The 24,808-nt window shown below is 41.7% G+C and overlaps 1 protein-coding gene across 6 annotated transcripts in view; it reads right to left on the reverse strand.

Moving 5' to 3' along the window:
- The window catches only part of TSPAN4 (tetraspanin 4), a 420,840-nt gene that overhangs the window by 267,556 nt on the left and 128,476 nt on the right, over positions 1-24,808 (reverse strand). For all 6 annotated transcript variants that reach the window (XM_069017019.1, XM_069017011.1, XM_069017010.1 and 3 more), the window contains one exon: positions 436-516. Coding sequence is in view for 1 of the 6 variants with exons in the window: in XM_069017016.1 (XP_068873117.1) it covers positions 436-516 (81 nt within the window). In the remaining 5 variants the exon portion in view is untranslated. Of the gene's footprint in view, positions 1-435; positions 517-24,808 lie in introns of those variants that run through there.

The raw sequence follows: 24,808 nt of genomic DNA on the forward strand, positions 1-24,808 counted from the left end.
TAATTATTTTTTTCTTTAACAGGGAATTCTCATAATACATCAGCATTTGTCATAAATAAAAACAAATGTGATCTGAGTAGGGAAGAATACAGTTGTGCTCAGTATTCAGGTAAACAACAGTCACATCATATGAAGTTAGTTTGCCAGTAAGAAAAAACAGAGGATCCTGGGCTAATAATTCAATTCCCACTTCAGTCCCCTCATGCAAGTGGTTCAGTACAATGTCTTTCCAGGGGACCACACCCCAGTGGAAACAAGGAAACAGAATCCACATCAGCAGTAAGCAACATCTCTTGGTACCAGTCTGATCCATTATATTAATTGTACTACTTTCTACTCTCTAAAAAGCCATTCACTGAGGCCCACAGGTGAAATCCAATTATCTACTCAGAATGTTATTTCACATCAATAAATTGATCACAACTATTCACGTACCTGATGGAGGAATGGGAGCTCAGAGTACCTGATGTGATCCCAGTTGACAAGGTGGCCTCTCTGCAACCAGCAAACTGGGACCTGAAAACAAGAGCCCGTGTGTCAGAAGTTACATGTCTTTCACAAAATCCAAGGAAAACAACTCTTAACTGTGGCTTTGGGAAGGACAAAAGAGACTCCCCCTCATTAACTACGCTAAAACCACTGGACTGAAACCTAACAGAGAAAAACCTGGCAAGGTGTGAGTTTTCATTAATGTGACTGTAAAGGGATGGTGCATGAAACCCACAGCTTGGCTTATGAAGCTGTCAGAATGACAACACCTACCGATGGCAGCAGGAGCAGAGCAAGGGGGAGACATCACATTCTTGAGCTGGTGGGATCATGTTCTTCACTCTCAATGGGATTTAAGCTCCTTTCCCCCATGGGCACTTGTGAACATCCCACACAGCATGTTTCCACTTAGGCCCATATTCAAGCACTTCATTAGAACAGGGCAGCATTATCAGCTTCTTTGCATAATCTGAATCCCATTAAACACTGGATCAGATATGAGCACTTCATCCCATTAAACACTGGATCAGATATGAGCATTTCGTGGACTTGAGACTCAAAAAAGACACATACAGAAATCCTACACATCCAGAGTATATAATGTGTAAGTCCAATTCTGGGGAGGCGGGAAGTTTTGAAAAACAGAAATACAAGAACCTTAGAAAAAAAATTTAAAATCAGCTTTCTAACATCAAAATGTTTTCGTAAAATACAGAGCATTAGAATCTCTTTATGACATAATATTTTGGCTTTTAAGAAAGCTATACTTCTGAACTTTTTGTATAACCACAAAAGCAAATTTTTCATTTATAGTCTTAAAAGAATGCTGAGCTCTCCACAAAATCTCATGCACACAGAAATTGAAAAGGTTTTATTAAACTTAGTAAACTAAGCTTAAAAAAAAAATTTAAAAACCCCCATCAGTAGAACAGCAAAAGGTGTAATTAGTGGCACCACACTGTACAAAAGAATGAAGTAACTGCACATAGCACTGGACGAGACAAGGCAGATGGAAAATTAAACCTCCATCCTAGGTCAGGTCATTACCCACATGATGCCCTGTATTAAAACTTAACTTCACAGAATCTCAGGCTGGTTGAAGTTGGCAGGGAGCCCTGGAGGACATCTGATCCAAGTGTCTGGTTCACACAGAGGCACTCAGAGCCAGTTGCCCAGAATTGTATCAGACAGCTTTTAAAGATCTCCAACCACAAGGCTGCACAACCTCTCTGGGCAGCCTGTGCCAGCACTCAGTCACCGTCACAGCAAGAGTATTTTCCTGATATCAGACAGAAGTTCCTCTGTTTCAGTCTGTGCTTCTGTTCCTGTCACTGGGCACCACTGAAAAGAGCCTCCCTCCAATCTTCTTTATACCCTCCCTTCAGCTATTTGTATGTATTGATAAGATTCCCCCTGAGTCTTCTCCTCTAGAAGTTGAATAGTCCCAGCTCTCTCCTCTCAGCCCTTCTCCATTACTCATCTTTGTGGCACTTTGTGGCACTTCACTTCCATCATGATAAGACTCACATACAAATGCACACTGCTTCTCAACTGCACATGAAATCTTGTCAGAGCCCACAGGACACTTGGCAAGTGCAGATATTAGATCCCCTTCTAATGCAAAGCGCCTGGGAATCAACACACTGACAGCTTGCTACCAGCAGCAAAAAAGTGACACAGTGACACTTTCCTTGCTCCAGGAGCCCTGAGAACTGGAGAAGAAATGATGCACTATGGCTCTGCTCATGTTTCTCACCCCCCATCACCCCAATTATGGACTAGTCGAAAGGCTTTGAAGGGAAGGCTTTTAAGTGAAGAATGTTATAAGCAGAATAACAAGTGTTTTTATGCCAATGCAATGACTTCCATAGTTATTAAGGCAGAATTAGTATACTTGGGAGTGACAGAAACCATCAGCAATGGACAATTAAGAGTACAGATTAATCCTCAAAGACAAGGTACTTAAAGACCTAATAGCCTGACTGAAACCAGTGAGATCAGAGAGAGATTTAACTCTTTCAAAAGGCCTACAAGGCCTTTAATGCTGATTTTTCCAGTAGGCTTTCCCTGCCTTCGGTTCAAAGTCATGCAAAGGGTCAACTTCAAACACCTGTTTCAAATAAAGAGGATGACAGTGGAGAATTCAAGCAGGCAGACTCCACAGGAACAAACACAGATGTTCAACAATCCTGTCTGCTACTTCCTGAGTTAAAAAAAAACAACAAACCTGCATGGTGTAATTACTGAATAAATGAAATAGATCAATTAGGTTGGACAGTCAGAAGAAATAAGGCCATTCCTTCCCATTTAAGCACACACTCAGTACAGGAGACGCCCCGAGAAGGGAAAAAATATCTATTGCATAAATTAAACAATTCAAGTACAGCACTAGAAGATCTTTCAGGAAAGAAGTGATTCTATATGGGGAAGGAAACTATGAACTACTGATTGCATCAGTGTGTCCTTACCCACTTCTGAACACTTCTGCTGCCTAGAACAGCGTTACTGCATCAGGCATGGAGCCTGAAGTGCCATGCAAGGTACAAAATCTGCTCCCCCTCATAATATCTTTTATCCAAATTGCACCTATAGCACAGAAACAGATTATTCACAACTGGGAAAATGCATCTCAACTCTGTTTCCCAGCAGCTTTTAAGAGAGAGGATTATAGAAGGGAAGCATGAATGGAGATCGTCTAGGGAGAATGCTGTGTAGTAAAAAGGACCTCACTGGGACAAATGTGTCTTTATTTTTGTTTCCAGCTTATTAGAACAAACTGAATCCCATATTTGTTCCAGTTTCAAATGGCAAAAGCAACAAAACCAGCAAAAATTTGAGTAAAATTAAAGGTGGAGGAATCTTTTCTATAATATTTCTGCTTTGTTTCCAAGCCAAGAAAGTGCTTGTATGTCTTCTGTATCCCTTGATCTAGTTGGATTTATAATCTTAGAGAGAGAATTTGCTTGACCTAGTGAACTCTCTTTAAAGATCACCACTACTTTAACTCCTTTGCTGTAAATCCTTCCACATTTTAGCACAGAGATCTACATATAAAGATAAAACTGACCAGGCACATAGCCCAGAAATAAATTCTGAACTTTTGCCTGAAGCAAAGGAGAAGCTCTATTGTCCACCTAATGAAACATATCTATAGACAACATTACTAAACTCTAAAATTTAATTATAAAATTAAATAAAATTAATAGAATCTAAATCATTATTAAAATCTAAAATAGATTTTTTCCCTTTTCCCTTCCCTTCCCTTCCGTTTTCATTATTCTTTTTGTTTTATGAACTTATTTTCTCACATCTGCCAGAAAACTAGATAATAAGCAATGTCAGCATCCATTTTGTTGAGAATTTCTAAAACCATACTGACCCCATCAAAATATTGACCACAGAGTTCTTCTTTTAACTTTTCCATTTAACTTTTAAAGGATAAAAAACTCGATGTCTCTTTGTTGCCATAATCCAGAAGCTCTGCTAGCCCAAGACTGAGGCTGTTGATTGTTCACTGAGGTTAACTCACATTATTGCAGAGAACAAGCTCAAGGCCAGTGCAACTTCAGGCCTACTTGACATCAATCACACTGTGACTTTTCAAACTCCTGCTACAGAAGCTCCCTTTAACAAAAAATTAAGCTTCTGTGCCTGTGATTATGTATTCAGCCTAACTAGTCCCAGTTAAAGCAAGAGGGATGTAAGGTCAAAAAAATGTTTCTGTCGCCTTCCTTGCTCGGTGTTTGTTTAAATTCTGCCTGTCCTGGAAGGAGGAAAGTGCCGTTAATGTTCTGATAGATTAAATGAGAGTTTGTATTCAATAGCACTGCATTCAATACTTTCTTTAATCAAGTAAAATAATATCCTAGGAATATATATAGTGGATTATTTGCATGAAAGTTTCAATAGCATTCTTAAAAATGCATACCCAGTGCTGACACTGAAACATATCCAGTCATCTTAGAATCATAAATAATTACTTTAAAAGCCTCGTACAAAGGCAAATTCCTTGCTCTTCTGCAGCCACTCCAACTGTTGTAGGGAGCTCAGTTTCCAGGGAGAAGAATAGTATCACAAATGCAAACCAGAAATCTGAAGGGCAGTAGCATTATGGCCAAGGTTAAATAGATTAGATTAAATAAATTATATTTTCATCACGCCCTAAGGGCAACTAACAGGGCAGTCTGTGTTCTGAGAAGGGAGACATCTCTAGCTCAAGACCTCCCTGCCTTGGTACACAAGGTTCAGCCCTGGCTGAAATTCGGGATTAAGAGCAGGCCTGAGTCAGCTGATGGGACTCCAGGACTCCAGGCAACTGAAAGGAGTGGGGAAGTCTCCAAATGCAGATTAGAAAATGCCTGAACACCAGCCATGTGAGCCACAGTCCTTGCCCTTGCAGCTGGAGAGAAGCTCTAATGAGCATAACCTTCACAGGTAGGTCTCACCTGAGAGTGTGTTTTTAAGCAACGAGGATCACATCACACACACAGACACATCTGACACAACAGCCAGATAGTCATTACCTCTGCATCTCCCCTGATGTGTGAGACACCTTACCAAAAGAAGGCTTGTCAGAAAACATTTTTTTTTAATACTGGCACACTGAAGGCTCTATTTCACTAGGACTCAAAATCAGTATATTTACCAGCTCTTTCTGAAACATTTCCTTTCAGCATTATTAATTGGATTGTTTTCATCTCAAGGGAGAAATGATTGGCAAAATGCTTTACCACCAATAAAGAATCACTAATTCTGACATTTATGTGGAAAAAGTGACTATCAAAAGAGTCATTCTGGTATAAGAATTTGATGGCTCATAAACAACACACCACCCCACCCCTGCCATGTCTGTGGAAGAGCCCTGTCTGCTGCCTTAAGACAGCATCATCTATAATGTCTACTACCAAAAGGCAGCTTAAAGCCTGGGGTATCAAAAGTCAATTGAATCTGGAATTCCTCAATGTATGCCATCCTGTAGCTGATTTTTGCCTTCTCTATATATCCTCATCTCACTATTTGCAGAGATCCTCAGGGACCACATTTCTCTGCTCTGCATCTCCTGAAGCACCAGAGCAGAAAGAGAAAAGGACTGAATTTTCTTTCTTTCTTTCCCTTGACAGAAATACCTCTGCTCCTGGCAGGCTGCATGGTAGCAGAATGCTGCAATCTACTATTTGATAAGAAAAGGCAGAAATGATGAGCTTCACAGCCTCCCAAATCCAACACAGACATCTAAATATGTTATCCCTTGCACTGCATATTAGCTTGGCACAGAAATTTTTTGTGTCAATGCTGTATACAGATTATTCACAAGTAAATAAGATTACAGCCAAGGCTGGGAAAGCTCATTCCCCAAATAATAAATTCCAGCAGCTCAAACAGAGATCACTACCATGGGGAATAGGACAGTACTGATTGACAAGAAGTCACCCAGCTTCACCCTTGAGCAACTCATGTAGCTGAGGTATTCCAGAGAATAAATCCATCTCATCATCTCATATTTCCTCATCAGATATAATGTAGTAACAAGTATGCCTAAACTGTCCAGAAGCCAGCATAGTCCTGAGGAAAACAAAACCTTACATTAGGCTTCTGAAGGCTGCAGGACCAGATACAGAAACGAACCTGCAAGGAAGTGAGGATATCACTCCCATCCTCAGAGACCCAGCAGACTTCAGAAAAAATGACAAGGGCCTTTTGCAATATATTTCAACTTCAACATATGAAATCAGAAAGATTATAAAATGTCAAGGCAATTCAATCTTTTGCTTTTGCTTACAAAGAGCAAGCCATTTATCTAAAGCACACTTGAGGGGCTTTGATCTTATCTGATTCTTAGAAGACATTTAAAATAGCAGGACAAGGAAGGTAAATTCTGTGCTCCAGGATGACTTCAGACCTCTGAGAACAAGGACAGTTATACAGGTGAGAACAAGGAGGAAATTAGTGTAGGATCACACCTGCCCTCCTCCCTAGCTTCCACTGACAACCAAACTATTGTGGTTCATCCCTAACCACAGCAGCAGCAAGGACAAAATTACCAGGAATTCACTGACTGTCAGTTCCACAATAGCCAGCACTGCTGCTGGCAGCAGGAGTTTTCAGGGAATTCCTCGGCTACGCAGCACTGAAATGGAAGAGTTGTGATGCTTTCTGCTTGCACCTGGGGACACCTTTCTGGTTGGGCTCTGCTCAGCAAGATTGGTGATCAAGACTTCATCCTGTCCCAGCTATGCCTGCTTCAGGTGGGCTTTCTTTGCTCTGGGACTAGACAGAAACATTTAAAACACAGAAAATTTCAACCTATGGTTGAACACACATTTACTGCTTTTACAGTACCATGCCAGAGATGAACACATTCTTTCCTGTGAATACACACAACACTCACAATCACTGAGGTAAATTCAAGTAAAGAAGGTTTTGTCATTTGCCTGGCTTTCATAAAATTTTTTCCAGTTTCAGGCTGGAATTTCAGGTGTTTAAAAAAAAAAAAAAAAAAAAGAGGGAAAAAAAATCCCTGCCAAGAACAACCAAAGCTCTGGTAAGTGAGATACTCATCTCAGGAATAACTCCTTTATTTGCTATGGAGCTGCAATGAAGCTCAAGCCCTTGGGCCTTGCCTTGTTCTCACAAACTTGTGCCTGGCCCTCTACCTCACTGACCCAAACTGCAACATTCCAGCCTGATCTTAGACCTGCCTCATCTCCAAGCTCTGGATCACTGCCCTTTGGGCCATGGACACTGCTGGGCCTCTTCAGGCAATGACACAACCTTGTCAGTATATTCAAGTTTTCTAAGCCTTAAAAGCTCCTTGAGGGAGAGGGAAAAAAAAAAAAGCCTCCTCTGTCCCAGCTCTAACTATAACCTGTCATACAACCTTAGACAAGTACAAAAAGCTTTCAGCACAAGTCTAACATGCAGCCATGCATACTGCAAGATAATCCCTTTTCATTTGAGCTGTTCTGTGGCAGTATTTTCCAATGCTTTCTTTTTTGCTACAAAGTAAATCATTGAAAATTCTGCAACAAACCCACAGCGGTTAAATGGCCCACTTACCTTTCTCTATTATCTAATTTGCATTAATTACATTCAGCTTAATTGAAGCAATTATTTAGTTAGTACAAACTGGTGGTCATGAAAATACTCCTGTTGAGACATTTTGGGTTGCACACAGACCAATTACCTGCTGAATTGCACAGCACCTGATCACAAAGTTATTCAAAGTTGAACAGAAAACCCTCTAGATGGTACATGGCTTTTGTTTTCAAAAAAGCTGTGATGCCAGAGGAATGAAACTAAGAGGGTTGACAAATACAACTTTGAAACACCCACCCTTCCATTAAATGAGTTTAACTTTTTTAGAAATCAATAAATTATTCCCCATCCCTCCCACCAACAATAATGTGTGACTGCTACTAATATGTGCATTGTAAGGGACAGGGTGAGAACCTCACTTCACTGAGAGCTGAGTGCTCATGCATATACAGGACTTTAATAAGTAAACAACTAGAAGGCATACACAAAAGACAGGTGGAAGAAGGCTGGCCTACATGTCTTTCTTGAACTTAAGACACATCAGGTACTTGCCTAAGGACGCTTCACTGAAGTTAATGAATTTTGTTTGGGAATTATCTTAATTAATGCCTCTAAATATACTTTTCTCCCACTTTATAAAGACAACTATGCCTGAGAAGTTTATGGAGACAGTTTAAAAACACCCTCTTGAAAAACAGCTACCTCATGTGAAGGACAGAGACAACAATGAAGAGCTGAGACTTTATCTGGCTGGAATTCAGATTGCCAGGAAAAAGAATGGCCACTCTTAGGGACTGCACGCGACTGGTCAAAAAAATGTAAAAATGTACTTCAAATGTGAAGGTCCCCATGGAAAGGTCAAGATATTTATCAAAATCCTCTGCTGACCTCCAAAGAATTTATACCCAGATCACAAGACACAGCCTTAACCTATTTACGAGTAGAACAAATCCACATGTGATGCTGATGTTCCTACCACCCTCCCACAAGGATGGATCATAGCACACAACATGCAGAGCCTCCCAAGTGACTTGAGAAATCAATGGCAAATATACCTAAACCTCATTTTTAAGAGGGCTGCAAGTCAGCTGAGGATGAAGTGAGAAGGGACTGACAAAGTTTAAAAGACCAATTCATGCTTCTTGCTCTGCAAAGCAACTGCTCACACCTCACGGGTAACTTTTCCTTAGTGTTCGCTCTCTGGCAGCACTTGGTCATTTTGCATCACACACCAAAGTCCCAGCCCAATACCAAAGGGCTGCCTCTCCTTCCTTTTCTCCTCTTCCCCTAAATTGAAAGCATTTCCAGGAATTAGCAGGCCTCCGCATGTTTGTTTTAAACAGCAACTTCTTTTACATTCCTACTAAAAGTACAGAAATCTATGAAGCCTAAGTGCCATTCTGCACAGAGGGTGCTGAAAAATTAAAATCCTTTTCTTCATTGGAATGAGCCCAAAATATTGTCATGCCAACTGTGGTTCTAAAGATGCAGGCAAGATAAGTTGAACAACAATCTATCGGAGCATAACACTAACAAACTGCAGATATATCCAACCCCCAGATAATTGACTAACAAATCACTGACAATCAGAGAAATGAAGGCCAGAATAAGGAAATTTCTTCTCTCACTTCTTATCATCTTCACCAGCACATCTTCTAATGATCCCAGCATTTCATTTTACATGATACTAAAAGAAGGGAAGGCAGGCAATTCAAAATTTATGAGGAGCCAAGGGAACCTACTGAGTGCCACCTTTCCCGTTTCATTCCTCATGCCACTGGCATAAACTGGGTTCACAGTCTCCCTCACTTAACAGCCCTATGTATCTTGCATTCATAGGTCTCCCTGTCTGCTAGCTTTTAATACCATTTACCAACATTCATTTCTTCTCAGCTGCCTTTCTCCCTCCAGGGTTCTCTGTACAGCCCTAAGGGAACTCGGGAAAATACATTTTCTACCATTTATTCCCAGGTCCTCAGGGCAAGACATTACACTCATCCTTCCTCAGGCTGAAGAGGACCAGGTGGGATGCTTTCCACAACAGGCTAAAAAGGCTGCTGTATAAACTTGGATGCTTACAGAAGTGACTTGCTGGTACCACCAGAGGCTCAGGAGCACAAAATGAAAGGGTAGTCAAAGCCAAGTTTTTTTTCTGTACAGGAGAGCTGTACACAGGAATGAGACCAGAAGAGTTGGGGTTTAAGATATAATGACAGTATAGAAATGCAAACGTGCTTTTTCCTGGCAGGTATTTGTTTCTCATTTCCTGGGTTTTCTGTATATGTTCTACAGCATTTAAATCTAGCTGCTGGAGCCTCAAAAGCACAAAGGTACCTAATACAATATTCCAACCAAGTTTCTGTAAGAAATGCCTCAAAGCCATTCGACTGAAGGAAGAAGCAGAAACATTTACCATCAGGTGGCCTTCTCAGCTACAAAAATTTGCATCACAAGCGTCAGCACTCTAGTGCTACTTGCAAAAGCTAAGTCTGCCAGGGCTGAAAATAATATTCAGTAGCAATAAAAACTACTGGCTGTGGCTCGTAGTGAAGGAAAACTTTTTGGATAACAATTTCAAACAATTTCAAAAGGGTTGAGATACCAATTTCTGTATGGAACCAGTCAAGACTCAGTGTTGGTTAACAGCCAAGAGGCTTCGAGGAGGCCCATCTTTTACAGAGATTTCAACCTCCTGTCCTTCAAAGCAGAGAAAAAAAAAAACTGTAGCAAAACTGAACTGAAAGGTAAGGTGCCAAAGCAAAAGAAAAACTGAAGCTCAAGAGGGGTGACGATGTGATTTTTCTGACATAGCCAGGACTTGTGATTCTCTGCTAGGAGGAATATATAGAAGGTTACAGAAAAATGTGGACAGATGAAGCAGCATATAAGTCGACGGAGAGCAGTACACAAAACTTGTTCTGAGCCACTTTCTAACCCAGAGGCTAACCTAGACTGGGGTTCTGTTCCCTATGACAAGAGAAAGTGAGGAAAGATACAGCATGTCCTGGATAATATTTATTCACAATATAATATTTAGAAAATCTTGTTTCCTCAGATAGAAAAAAAAGAAACTGAACAGCAAGACAAAGTTGTTCAGGTTCTATTTCAGCTTCAACATTCTTGTCAACCTGTCCAGTATACAAAAGTTTACTGTCAGCTCTTTCCTGCTACAAGTACTTCCCTGACTGCTCACAGGCCTGCTTGCCAGCACCAGAGATACTTCTCACATTTTTCTTCTCTCTTACACTCTTTCAAATACTCATTCCAGCAACAGATATCAAAATGATAAGGACAGCAGAACAGAACAACAGTTTATTCTTATCAAAGAAAGGGAACAAGGTAGCCTTGGAGAACTAGATAAGGCCAACAAAACAAAAGTCATGCAAAACACAAGCAGGATGCCAGTTCAGCTCTGCAAGGCTGACACAGTAGAAGTTATGCAAAACAATGATATTGTGGTTACTCAAAAGTGGGGGTCGAGGGACAACCCCCTAAAAAGGACACCAGACACTGAAGACAGATCCCAAAGAACCATATAGGGACTTCTGATAAGAGGTGTGACTATGTAAAATAAAGTAGTGCCGACACATCAAGGAAGCGGGGAGAGCTAATGAAAGTGTAATCAGCCTGTACAATAAAAGCTCTGCTTCCCCGACGCTCGGTGCACTCGAGCCTCCGAGTGACCAGCGCTGCTGCAGCGAGGAATGCCTGCTTTCTAACACTCCAAACTGTGTTAGAAAGTTTCTGTCGGGCCGATTTCGGTATCATTTTTGGCAACTCCCAGTGGGACACTCTGCCTGATCTCCCACGGATCCGAGGGATCTCTGGATCTTCACGCCAGCACCAGGACCTTCCTGGAGAAGACCACAGATCCCCGGACCAGTCTGGGACACGGGTAAGATCCTATTTGATAATAAGGCATTCCTTTGGGAATTCTGCCCATGTAAGACATTTAGCTCTTCCAGTGCACTGGGTGGTTATTTGATACTCCAGAATTCGGTATTTGACTGGTTTTATCAATTCATAATTGTTCTATATTTGCATCTGTGTCCGTATCTGTATTGTATCATTTTGGGTCTAGTACTCAGAGATGGGTAGTGGACAATCTAAAAGGGGCATTTTGAAAAAATCCCCACTTGGTTGCATTTTGCAACATTGGAAAAAGATTGGGGGTCCCCCTGGGGGAACAGCAACCAGGGAGAATTTAATTAAGTGTTGTAATCAGCGGTGGCCGTTGTACAAACTAGACTCTGGAGAAAAGTGGCCACAAAATGGAACCTTGAATTATAATACACTGTTAAAGTTAATGTTGTTTTTAAGACAGGAACAAAAATGGGATGAGATTATGTATGCTGATATGTTTTTCACTTTACGGAATCATCCAGAATGGCAGAAAGATTGTGGCTTGAATCCAGCCACCTCAGACTCTTTTGTGCTGGCTCTTGAAAAGGAGAATCAAGGAAAATGGTTAAAACGTTGTTCTGTGTGCAGCACAGGACAAACTTGTTCTAAACATCTCCCCAGTATGAAGAATGATTTAGATGTTATGGTCAGTCCTAACTGCAGGCTGGACAGGGGAACAGAAAATCAGGCTGCTGAGACTGGTATTATGAGGGAACTAGCACGTAAAGACGTGGATTTAGCAGGTCTAGAAGAGAAGATAGAGAGGCCAGGGAGGGTGTATCAAGGAGCAGAGGAGAAGACAGAAGAGACAGAGAGGATGTATCAAGGAGCAGAGGGTTTTAGTCCGACTGCAGAGAGAACTAGAGCTGAACACAGAGATGTGAGAGCAGCTGCCTTCCATGAGGAAGTCAGTATGGATGGTCCAATTACAGTAAGAGTTCCATTTTCAATAATGGACCTTAATAATTGGAAGTTGATTGCTGGCACCTACCGAGATGACCCAGACAAAATGGCAAAAGCATTTGAAATGATGATAAAAATCCAGGATCCGGACTGGAAGGATATAGATACTATGTTAGAAATGCTGTTTGACAGTACAGAAAGAGAGATGGTTGTTAAAACCAGTAGGAGGTTTGTGGAAGAACAAATTTTGACAGGTAACTTGTCAGGTACCTTGGACATTAATTTTCCCACTGTGGATCCAAAGTGGGACCCTAATGTGCCCATGTTTAGAGAGAGATTAAATAGATACCAACAATGGATACTATATGGAATTAGAAATGCCATACCAAAGGCTATCCATATGTCAAAATTATTTGAAATTAAGCAGGATGGTAAGGAATCACCTACCGAATTTTTAAATCGCCTGAAAGAAACAGCTCGAAAATATACTAATCTTGATCCTGAAACAGAGGAAGGAAAAACTCAATTAGCCCCCATATTTGTGGGGCAATCCTCAGATGATATTAGAAGGAAATTACAACAGGCTCAGGGACAAGAACAGTATGATTTAGGGAAGCTGGTAGATGTTGCTTGGGGAGTTTATCAGATTAGAGAAAGCCAGCAAGAAATAACTGAACAAAAAGTAGTTGGAGTTAATGAAGGAATTTCCAGAGGAATGGTGCCCCCGGGGAAAGGAAGGGGACAAGGATGCAGACAACCTACCTCAAACCTCCCCAGGAGACTTGGTATTAATCAATGTGCATACTGTAAGAAAGACAGGCATTGGGAAAGGGATTGCTTGCAGTTGCAGCACATGAGCTCCCCTCCCGTGGCTGTCACTGATGATGACTGAGGGGGACCAGAGGATTCTGCCCCAGCAGAACCTCTGGTTACAGATAAGCTGGGGAAGAAGAAAGTAAATGGGAAGGTAGACTTTTTTGTAGATACAGGAGCTAGTTACTTAGTGCTAAATACAGTAAGAGGAAACTTGAGTAATGTTTCGGTAACAATTGTTGGTGCAACAGGGAATCGCAAAACTCGGCCATTTTTCAAGCCCATTCATTTTAAATTAGGAACAGTGGATGACTCACCAGTTTTTGCATCCACCCAATTCACCAAAGCCTCTCCTTGGGAGAGATTTATTGGAAAAACTAAATGCTGAGATCAAATTTAAAAATGGCAAAATCAGGTTATTATTCCAGAACCTAATTATGTGGAAGCCTCTATTTTTGCATTACAGTACCCGAAATGGGATCCATTTGCCAGTATCACTTGAGGATGCAGTGATTCTGATAGTCTGGGCTGGAGAGGTACCCAGGAGATCCAAAAAAGCAGAGCCTGTAAGAACTAAATTGAAATCTGGAGCAGGACCGGTAAGGCAAAAGCAATACCCTTTGAAAATAGAAAGTCATAAGGGGTTATTACCCCGTGTGTAAAAATTTATAAAATATGGCCTATTGAAGGAATGTGAATCCAGATTTAATACCCCTATTTTGCCAGTTAAGAATGTAAACTGAAGGAAAGGCTTACCAACTGGTACAGGACCTTAGTGCCATAAAAAGATAGTAGAAAATACACACCCAGTAGCAGCAAATCCTTATACCTTACTAACAACCTTGAGTGAAAAATTAAAATGGTTTATGGTATCAGATTTGAAAGATGCCTTTTTCTGTATCCCTTTGAGTACTGAGAGTCAAGAGCTATTTCCTTTTGAATGGGAAAATCCAAACAGAGAGAGAAGAAGTCAACTGACCTGGAAGGTTCTACCACAGGGGTTTAAAATTAGCCCCACCATATCTGGAAATCAATGGGCAAAAGAAATGGAGGAACAGGAAAATCAGAACCCTATTGAAGTCTTGTTACAGCATGCAGATGATATTCTGACAGCCACTGAAACTAAACTGCAACGCTGGGATCAGACTGTGGCATTGTTGAATTTTCTGGGACTAAGTGGATATAGAAGATCCAAAGACAAAGCACAAATGTTCCAGACCACAGTAACCTGCCTGGGATTTGAAATTCTCCAAGGACAAAGAGGCTGGGACAGGAATGAAAAGAAGCAATTTGCCAACTCCCACTGCCACGAATGGTAAGAAAATTATGTACATTTCTTGGGGTGGTGGGATGGTGTCTCCTGAGGCTCAGCAGTTGTGGGCTGCTACTAAAGCCATTGTTTGAGCTGTTGAAGACAGCTGAGAAGGACTTTATAGTCTGGACTGATGATTCATGGGCTGTCTTTTTACAACTTAAGCAAGCCCTTATGCAGGCCCTGCTTTGGGGCTCCCAGACCCCACATGCCTGTTTGAACTATTTATCTATGAAAGACAAAACATAGCACTGGGAGTGCTGTTGCAGTTCCCTGGGGAGAAGAGGAGGGCTGTGGCCTACTTTTCAGAGCAACTAAATGTCAGCCAAGGCTGGTCTAGTTGTCTGAGGGCAGTAGCAGCTACTGTTATCCTGATCCAGGAAGTGTGAAAACTGACTTTGGGACAAAGCATTGTCATTTTTGTACCACACATGGTGCAGTTGGTACTCAAGCAAAAACGGGGCTACTGGCTCTCTCCCAGCCAGATGCTAAAGTACCAGGTGGTCTTGCTGGAGCGGGACGATGTGACAATCAAAACAACTTCTATCATTAATCCTGATGTGTTCTTATCTGCCCAACAAATAGAAGGAACCCCAGATGATGACTGTGCTTTGCTTTGTTTGCTTACAAACTATAGAAGAAGCATACTCCAGCAGACCTGACTTACGAGACAGACCCTTGGAAAGTCCTGATTGAGAGTTGTTTACTGATGGGAGCAGCTTTGTCCAAAATGGAAAATGACTATCTGGATATGCAGTGACGACACACCATGAGGTAATTGAATCAGGGGCGCTCCCCTCCAATGTGTAATTGCACTCACTTGAGCTTTGGAACTGAGTACAGAAAAATGAGTTAACATTTAGACTGATTCAAGATACACTTTTGGAGTGGTGCATGCATGCAGGGCCATCTGCCAAGAAAGAGGCCTTTTGACACCGAAAGGCACCTTGATCAAAGGTGGAAAGCAAATCTTGGACTTACTCAAAATTATCCAGAAACCAGCAGAAGTTGCTATTATGCACTACACTGCACACCAAGCAGGTAAGACCAAACTGGAATTGGGGAATTGTTTAGCTGATAAGGCTGCCAAAGAGGCTGCAGAAAAAGGCATGTTTGAAAACATATCTTTAATACCCCTGCCAGAAATACCTCTCCCAGTAGAAAAAAAACAGAGTACAGTGCTAGGGACTGTCAATTAATTGAAACCTTAGAAGCAAAATTTGATCCACAAGGCTGGGCAGTTACTCCAACCAGGCAAGTAGTGGTCCCAGAACCGATCTTGAGTGAAATAGTGGATTGTGAACATAAAGGCACTCATAGGAGTACTGAAAAACTTTTAAAACTTTTGCAAAAATCTATAATTGGGTTTAAAATGGCTCAGATTGTACATTCAAGAACACAACAATGTATAGTTTGTAAAAGAAACAACCCTACCACAGTTAAAAAGTAGTGCTAGAAGCCATGAAATTTGGAAATGTTCTGGGTGAATATTGGCAGATTAATTTCACTGAATTACCCAGAAAAGGGGGGTATTAACACCTCCTAGTTCTAGTGGATAACTTTTCTGGGTGGCCAGAAGCCTTCCCTTGTCACACCAATCAGGCTAAGGAAGTGACTAAAATACTGTTGCATCAGGTAATACCTGGAGATTCAGGGTACCTTTGGGAATGTCATCAGACAGTGGTTCCCACTTTAATGCAGAAGTGGTACAACAGGTTAGAAAAGCCTTGGGAATAGCATGAGATCTTCATACTCCTTGTAGACCCCAGGCCAGTAGCAAAGTAGACTGAGAGAATCATACAAATTGCGATTGGGTAAAATATTGGTCAGGAAACCTCCACAACATGGGTCCAAGGGGTCCAAGCCTTATCTGTTGCTGTACTTCAAGTTAGAATTCAGCCATGGGACACCAGCAAAATAAGCCTCTATGAGTTGCTATATGGTCAACCCTACCACGTACCACACATTCCAGGAGACACACACCTAAAAGGAGGGGTTGACTTGAATAATTACCGCATTTCTCTTCTTAAAACTTCGTGGGATTTGCAGCGAGCAGTGGTCACCTCCAGACTGATGGGATTGGACACACCAGCGCACAAGTTCCAACCAGGAGACTGGGTCTGCTCAAAAGACTTGGGAACGTCTCTGCTCCAGTCAACGTGGAGGGGACCTTTCCAAGTACTACTGACAGCTTTAACTGCATTCAAACTGGGCAGAGTAAAATCATGGATACATTATTCCAGAACTAAAAGGGCCGAATCCCCTCAGGTAATCAAACAAACCAAGACGCTTCTTTTTGCTATCAAAGTTGTAGAGTGTCTATGGATATCCAGGAACTTTGAAAACAAACTCAGATTTTTACATCTCCAGATGACGCCTCCTGGGGATCTGAAGGAATCTGGACCAAACTTAATGCATGGTTACCCAGCTGGACTTGGTTAAAACATCTCTTGATAGCTGTCACCATAATAACTGCTGTGTGTTTTAGTTTGCATGATGATTCAGTGTTATAGCTGTTGTAATGCCTTATGCTATAAGATGAAATATAGATATTACTACACTAGTTCCCATAAGGAACTTAGTCTCAAGGAAAAGGGGGGACAGTAGAACAGAATAACATTGTACTCCTATCAAATAAAGCCAAGTAGATGAGGCTGACAGAAGTCAAGAAGACACCAAAGAACCATATGAGGACTTCTGATAAGGAGTGTGAATATGTAAAATAAAATAATCTATATATATCCAAAAAAAAGGGATAGCTACTGAATATGTAATCACTGTGCATGATAAAATCTCTGCTTACCCAACACTTGGGGCACTCAATTAATTAGAGGAAGGATTCTCTGAGTGATAATGTTCTGCAATAAGATGCCTGTTTTCTAAACTCAAAACTGTGTGAGAAAGTTTCTATCTGGCCAATTTCAGTATCTAAGCTCCAACTGGCCTTGCATAAGGAGCAAGGTGTTTCACAAGGCCAGCTCTGCAGGGCGTTCAGCACACCACCAGGATGCCATGCAATAACCACTTAAACTCCTGTGGTAAAACACATTGGGTCTAGTTTGAATAGAAAGGGGGGAAAACTGCCAAGTTCCTAAGTAGGGCTCTAATAATAAGAAAATTAAAAATTTAACCTCAGCAAAGATGCAGATTACAATCCTAGACTTTAATGTTACAAACAGTGCTAAAATACTGTGTATCTTCAAAGTAGAAGTCACTTGAACATTTAACAGCAACTGAAAAGCAGCAAGCCCTACTTTGCTAGAAAAGAATAACATCTTTAATTGAGCTTTTAAAAAGTGACCAGGACTTTACAAGGGTAGATTCCTAGCATTACTTGAAGTTATTTAAATGGTCTCCATTTCATGTTATACATCATTAAGCTGAAACATTCAAAACCAAGGTAGAGAACAAAGCAGAGCAAGATTAAGTGATCTGCCCAAGGTCACATGAAAATTTTTCTGAGAGGGAAGCAGAGAAACTAACTTTTGACAAACCCCTATGACCTGACCAGAAAAACAGCCTTTCCTCTAACATTTTACCTTGGAGTCATCATATGTAGGTGCAAATATTTGTGTAAAGGCTATGCTCATCCCTGAAAAAAAGTGCAAGCAGGTATCTCCTGAGTTACCCAAGCAAACTATGTACTATAGCAAAAACTGGGTGTACGCAAATCAGAAATGAGTCAGTTTAGTGCTAAGGGTGTGCTCTGTCACTAAAACAGAATGCTGTCTTGGGTGGAATAAATGTCCCCATCATATTTATAATGAAGCTAATCAATTTGGGGATTGTAAAATAACCCTGTCCAGAATCTTGATGAAACACATGACATGACTTCCAAGGACTCCATTGTTAAAGACGCTTTTTAACTGGAATTTCAATAATTAATCATGTTTTGGGGTAGTTTTATTTCTGTGTGGCTTACCCTTTGATGATCTAATTTACATTCATAATGATCTGCTCCCTTGTGGATTAATTGCTTGTGTTATTTTCTCTATTAATCAGATGTCAACATTTGCATTACAGATGACTGTTTGCATTATTTTCACACTACTAAATCTGGCAGCATGGTACTAATGATAAATACTTTCCTCAGTTCTAGACGTGAGACAGTGAGTCTCAGTCCTTTTAAACAAAGGCATTATTAGGATCTTACCACTCTTCTGAAGTAGCCTGGTCATTCTGTGGTATTAGCCACATATATTTATTATGTCTAAGAATTCTTTTTTTTTTCTGCAAACTGTAAGTGCAGTAATATTTAGTTCACCCATTGCTGTCAAAGAAGCCCTGAGCAAAGGGCAGAGGGTTATGAATCTGAGGCCATCATAGACTTTTTTCCTAGATCCCCGGGTACCTTTAAAAGAGTTTCACACTTTCCAGCTACTCACTGCAACTCCTTCCTGGGTGTTCCCCACAGTGTTGCCTGAAGAGCTCCTTTTTGTCAAAACTGGATACTTACACTTAGGAATAATAAATTATCAGTGCTAGTATAAAACAACACAAATCACTGTCCTGAGCTAGGCAACCTCATTGTGCCTGGAGGAGATAAGGAAGTGCTCACTCACACTGCTCTGTCCCTAGGCCAGGGAGGCAGCAACCTTTGTCAGGTGGCTGTGCACTGCCACCTCCTTTCCAAAGGAACACACCTGGACCCTACAGGATGCACCTCTGCTCCCAGACGGTGGCACTGCATTCAGCCCTGATGACTTGCTCATGATTCTCTCCCCAGATGTGACTCAGACACACAGGCCAACAGGGGGAGGAGGAAGAGCCTGGCTACCCCCAGTGCCCGAACTTTGCTGCTGCATCCTCACTTATCTGTAAGGAATTGGGAACAACAGTAGCTCCAGCGATGCTCTGCCTGGGCTGCTACTCTGACACAGAGGTTTGGGCATGGTAGGGTTGTTCTTTGCACAGGAACAACAGAGCACTTCACAAGCCCAAAACACTCTCACATACAAGAACAGTCAAGGCCAAACTACATCAGATTATTAAGAGAAATCATTTCTATACAGAAGCATCCCTGGCCCATCTGGGTCAGCAGTTTCAATAACAGACTTACTATCCTCCGAGTAAAGTTTTGCTAAGCTCTGCCAGTTCCCACTTGTACAGTGGCAGAGAACAACTTGGACATGCAAAATAGTTAAATAAGTAAAATGCCAGCATCAGGAGCATAAACAAATGGTGCATCACAAGCAAACAAGGTGGTAGCCATACTTTATACAGCACAAGATAAAATTCCCAGCAGATCTGTCACACACATCTGAAACCCCTCATCTGAGAACTCCCTCTTCTCCTTTAACCAGCACTACAACTGCTGCCTTGAAATCTGTCACATAAGAAGCAGTCCTGTGTTTGCCACAGAGATTTTCAAGCTATTTCTTTAATTCTGGGATGGTTAACATTTCCTCCTTGTGACTCCTGTCAGACAGGAAGACATAAAGACCACCTCTGCCCATTGCTATACAGAAAATTCTTCCCTACCCCACCAAAAAAAAAAAAAAAAGGATCCATTCTCCCTTATAACACTCCACACTGCACAAGCAGGACTATCAGTTGTGGAGTTCAAAAATAAGTGACTTTTGAGGAGGTGCCTGGTACCTGCACAACAACACTGACAGGCTGTCTTACAAGGAAAGACAAATTGAAGGAAATGTATTTCATCTTAAGATGATTAAGCCCTTTCTAACATGTGTTTGATTCTCTATTCAGCTCCTTCCCTAGGGCCAAAACACAATCTATTCCATTCCCAAACAGCATTATTTTTTTCTGCAGACATAAGGAAGGCTGCTCATAGTGTAAAGTACTTTTTAGGTAAGTAAATGTCTCAAGGTGGTCCTCAGTAAGAATAGCTTCAAATCAACCTGCTCAGCATAAGGCATCTGCAGCAAGACATGAAGTATTAAAGTACTGGCCAATAGAAGCTCAACTAGGCAATAACTGGGAATGTTACTTCAATAACCCATTTATGGAATGCCCTCATCTTCCAGCCCATGAATATAGTCCCTCCCTTGAATTCATGGTCTGGTTAGTAAAGCTCAGCAGATCTATTCATTTTGGACACAAATAATACCTTTGTATCTGCTGGCAGATGTTGTGCAGAAAGCTGCATATTTCACAGCATAAAGCTTTCCACAGATATTTCATTCCTTGTAGCATATTGTTGGAATTATGTCATTCCTGTATTGTATCAGTTCTTCCCCATCTTTTCATACCCTTTCAATTACACCTTTGGTCTTGCATCATATTCCTGGGGTCATTAAGTACCTGAACTGTAAATATTCCTATTCTCTGCCACAAGAGGACAGAGAGGAAATTGTGCAAGGCAGGTGAGAGTAGCCTCATCTAACAAGAAAGGAAAGCCTGGACTTTGCGTGCAGCTCCAAAGCTTGTGCTACTGAGCTGCCATAATGACATATTACATCCCATTAATCTGCAATTAAACACTGACAGAGACTGTCAATCTAATACCCTATCCATTCAGCAGAACTAAATGTACCATTTCTGTCCCCAACACCGTTCCTATGACTAAAACTTTTCAAAATAAAGTTAAATGTGAGATGTAATGGAGCGAGGAAGAGCCCAAATTCTGAATTAAGCAGGAGTGAGATTACCATGTTTATAGCCTCACCACATCTGTGACTGTAAAGCCTGAGACAACAAAATGGCTCTGCAGGAATATGTGCAAGCACAGAAATCATCTGCTAACACCTATAGCAAACTCGTAGTATGTTCTCACAAATCCCCCTGGTACAACCAACTTTTTGCTATCTATATGTGCTCACTGCCTCTGAGAGACACAGTCCTCCTCAGTGCTGGAAGTGCTCCTTGGTATCCATTACACCTGCCCCCAAAGCACACCACATTCCCCCGTGGTTCACCTTACTCAGCTTGGCAGAACTATCAAGGTCAAAACTCTACCACACATGCAGAGCTGAGAGACAGGAGTGCTTGAACATCACTGCAGGCTTTAGATGAGCCACAAGCTAGAGAACAGCACAGGCCAGGGGATGGAACAGAGGCTGAGACTCCCTGTCTCCTCTGTTGAAACTGCAGAAAGACATTCCCTTTACACACTGTAGTACCACCAAGTTATTGTCCAGTGGTTGCTGCTGTCACTCTGCTGGTGGGAGTATTTGTGCAAGCGCTGCCGGGTCTGCTTTGGGTAAAACCCATCAGGACAGATCAACCCAAAAGCTGCAAACTCTTTACAATAAACTGATAGATTCAGCCTCCCGCAGACTGCCCTGCTGTCAGATCTCTGTGGGATCGTCACCAGCTCTGAAAAGCACTGACAGGGAGTGACATCCTAGCTGACACAGCTGGAGCCAGAAGGGGACATCTGGTAAGAGCTGGAGGGCTCATTCCAGGCAAACATGCCAGTCAGGGGGAAAAGAAGGAGGTTCCCAAGTGCTGTTCTGAGTGGAAACTTTATCAACCCAACTGCTGTCTTAAATGACACCATGAGGCTGTGAGCTCTCCCGGACTGTGGGGCTGCTCCAGGGCTGAACTCAGACACAGCATCCAAACTAGCTCTCTATGTCCCCTGCAGCCAGAGCAGACACACTTCAACTGAGCATGACTTATTCACCCTAAAAAAGGCATCTGAAATAGCTGGAGTGAAGCACTTTCTGGCCTAGATGCTTTAATTTCAGACAGCTAGAGATAGATGAGATGAATGTCACTTTGATGGACTGAACCCTGCCGTGATGGGATCCAGCACTCAGGGCTGCAGTACAGTATGTACATCCACTGAGTGACTTTAGGTTTCCTTCCCAAACACATTAGAACACTCAGTTCCATTCCAGTGCTACTCAACAATTTATATAGCTCTTTATGTTTTGAAAGCATTAAAGAATTTTACAATTCCAAACCAAATAAAGAATCACAAACACACAAATGACCTCAACGTTCTTCATGATGTGCCAATCCTGCAGCATTAAAAAGCAGAGCAGCCACTCCAGAAGAGCATAGGGACCCCTAAAGGCTGGGTTTGAGACTGCTCCTGCCCTTCCTGCTCTCACGTAACTGGCACCTCTCAGTTCCCATCCACACTCAGGCGAGAACTCAGTAGTAATTGTTTCTTGTGACAGGACTGTCACTTTGCCAATGGCACGAACGCTGCTACAGGCAAAATTAACCCCAGTAAATGAGACTGCTGATTACACTTGGTTATCTGAACAGCTATATTCTTTCTCTTTCTTAACCAGCTACAAATCTTAGTTTTTGCTGGGTTTGGTTCGGTTTTTCTTTTAATCTCAGTATTCACAAAACAAATATATAAGCTAGGTGTTTAGGGTTTGTGAAAGCACCTGCAATACTTGGCAAGCAAATTTTCATACACTTGGGGTGCTTGCAATTGTCTGGTCACTTCAAGTCAGTTCAGCAGAGTTCAGCATCCATGAAACTGCTGACAACTAAGGAATGACCAGGCATCCCATCCTGCCAGGCATGGGCATCTCAGCCATTGGGCATCCAAACTTAGAAGCCATTCACGAGTCTGAGTCAGGGAGCTGATGTTTGGGGAGTGAATGCAGTATAGCAAATAAACCAGTACTTTGTCATTGAGAAAACAGAGAAACATCCAGAAAATAAAGACCCAGCCTTCAATGACCCTAATGTATAGCTTACAAACAAAATCAAAAGTCACCCAATTCATAGCACAATCCATACTGTAAGCATTAGCAACAAGGGCACAGCCAAATAAACATTTTCAGAATTAGCACACTGCGTTAACTGAGTGCATATCTGCAAAATCAATATAATTCACCAGGAAAAAAATGCCCATTTGGATGTGGCTCATGTACATGGCTACTTTCTCCTGCCTGCAGGGTCACAGCTGGCAGGCATGGTAGGAAGTACAGAGAACATGATTCATGTGATGATGTAACAGCATTGCCAGCTCTCACAAAAATTCACTGATCACAGCATTTAGCACTTGCAGGACATTGCAAGAGTCCTTGATGTGAAGTGAGCAGCTCCTCCAGCTCTATTATTTTTAGGTCTGCTAATTTAAGTAGAGTTCTATGTAGGACCCTGAGGCAAAATGCTCCCTAACTATTTGATTTGGAGATTCTTTTCTCCACCAGGGACTTGCAAAGGTATTTTCCTCCATCTTAAGACAAAGCTGTGCCCACCACATTCAAGCTCTGTCATTTCTTGTTCTTCAGGTTCTGTAATCTTCTCCGTTTTCCTCCAGCATTATTTTTTATTCTGCATACCAAAGGGCCATACAGGACAAAAAATGCAAAGGCTGTAGAGGAAAAACTCATGAGGAACGTGGGTGGTGATTACTTTAGCTGTGAAAGAGGAACAATGGAGGAGTCAATGTCTCAGCACACAGGAAAGTGTATGAAGGTGAATGCATTTTTATGTGCCCTCACAACCACATTGTGGACCTCCCACTCCTGCCAACACAGCATAAAGGTCAAAAGAGAAATTAAATTCAAGATATAGTCTTCTGAGAATTTTTCTTTTTTTTTCTTTTTTTTTTAAAAACCTCATGATTTAGTTTGATCTCTTGAGATCAGCAACATTTTATGGAACCCAACTCCTGTCTCCAAGTAACCAAGGGCAGCTTCTACTCCCTTCATATCAAAGACAGCATCCTACCAAAATATCTGGTTGAGAGATGCATCCCTTCTGACTGCAACTAAGCCAGAAAGCTCCTCCATCCTAATTGCAAGTGCAAAAGACCACAAGTCTTCCCTCTGCATCCAGCACAAGACCCCTGCAAGAAATGCAATGTCTGCACGTACAGGATAGGGTAACGTAAGGAAAGCTGAGCAGATTCAGACATTGTCAAAGTACTTTGTATCAGTGGTGAGGAGGAGAAGGCTGAAGAGGCAGGATGCTTTCATTAAAAACTCTCTTAGGATGCTGGACACCCAAGCAGGTGGAGATGTGAAGCCAGCACTGAGCCTTAAGCTGCTGCATTGGTCATTTAAATGAGGCAGCTCAGCTGCAGCTCACAGCTGCAGTGCACAGCACTGTTCAAGTGCAAGGTCTGCTTAGTTTGACTTTAAACCTCCTGCTCGCTGTGCTGGGTTAGCCTTGGCTAAGAACTAAACACCCTGCCAGGCTCTCACTTGCTCTCTCCTCTCAGCAGGATATGGAGAAATTAGTAAGAATAGGAATGAGAAAGCTTGTGGGTTGAGATATAGACAGGGAGATTGCTTATCAATTACTGTTGCAGGCAAAGCAGGCAAAACAGACATGACTTGATGAAAATTACTTATTGCCAAGTAAAACAAATGCAGGTAAAGAGAAACAAAACCACAAACATTAAAATACCTCCTTTCCTCTTCCCTCTCCCAGGCTCAACTTCACTGCTTTTCTCAAGACTCCACCCCCCAC

Source organism: Aphelocoma coerulescens, chromosome 5 (genome assembly GCF_041296385.1).
Source record: "Aphelocoma coerulescens isolate FSJ_1873_10779 chromosome 5, UR_Acoe_1.0, whole genome shotgun sequence".
Taxonomy (NCBI): domain Eukaryota; kingdom Metazoa; phylum Chordata; class Aves; order Passeriformes; family Corvidae; genus Aphelocoma; species Aphelocoma coerulescens.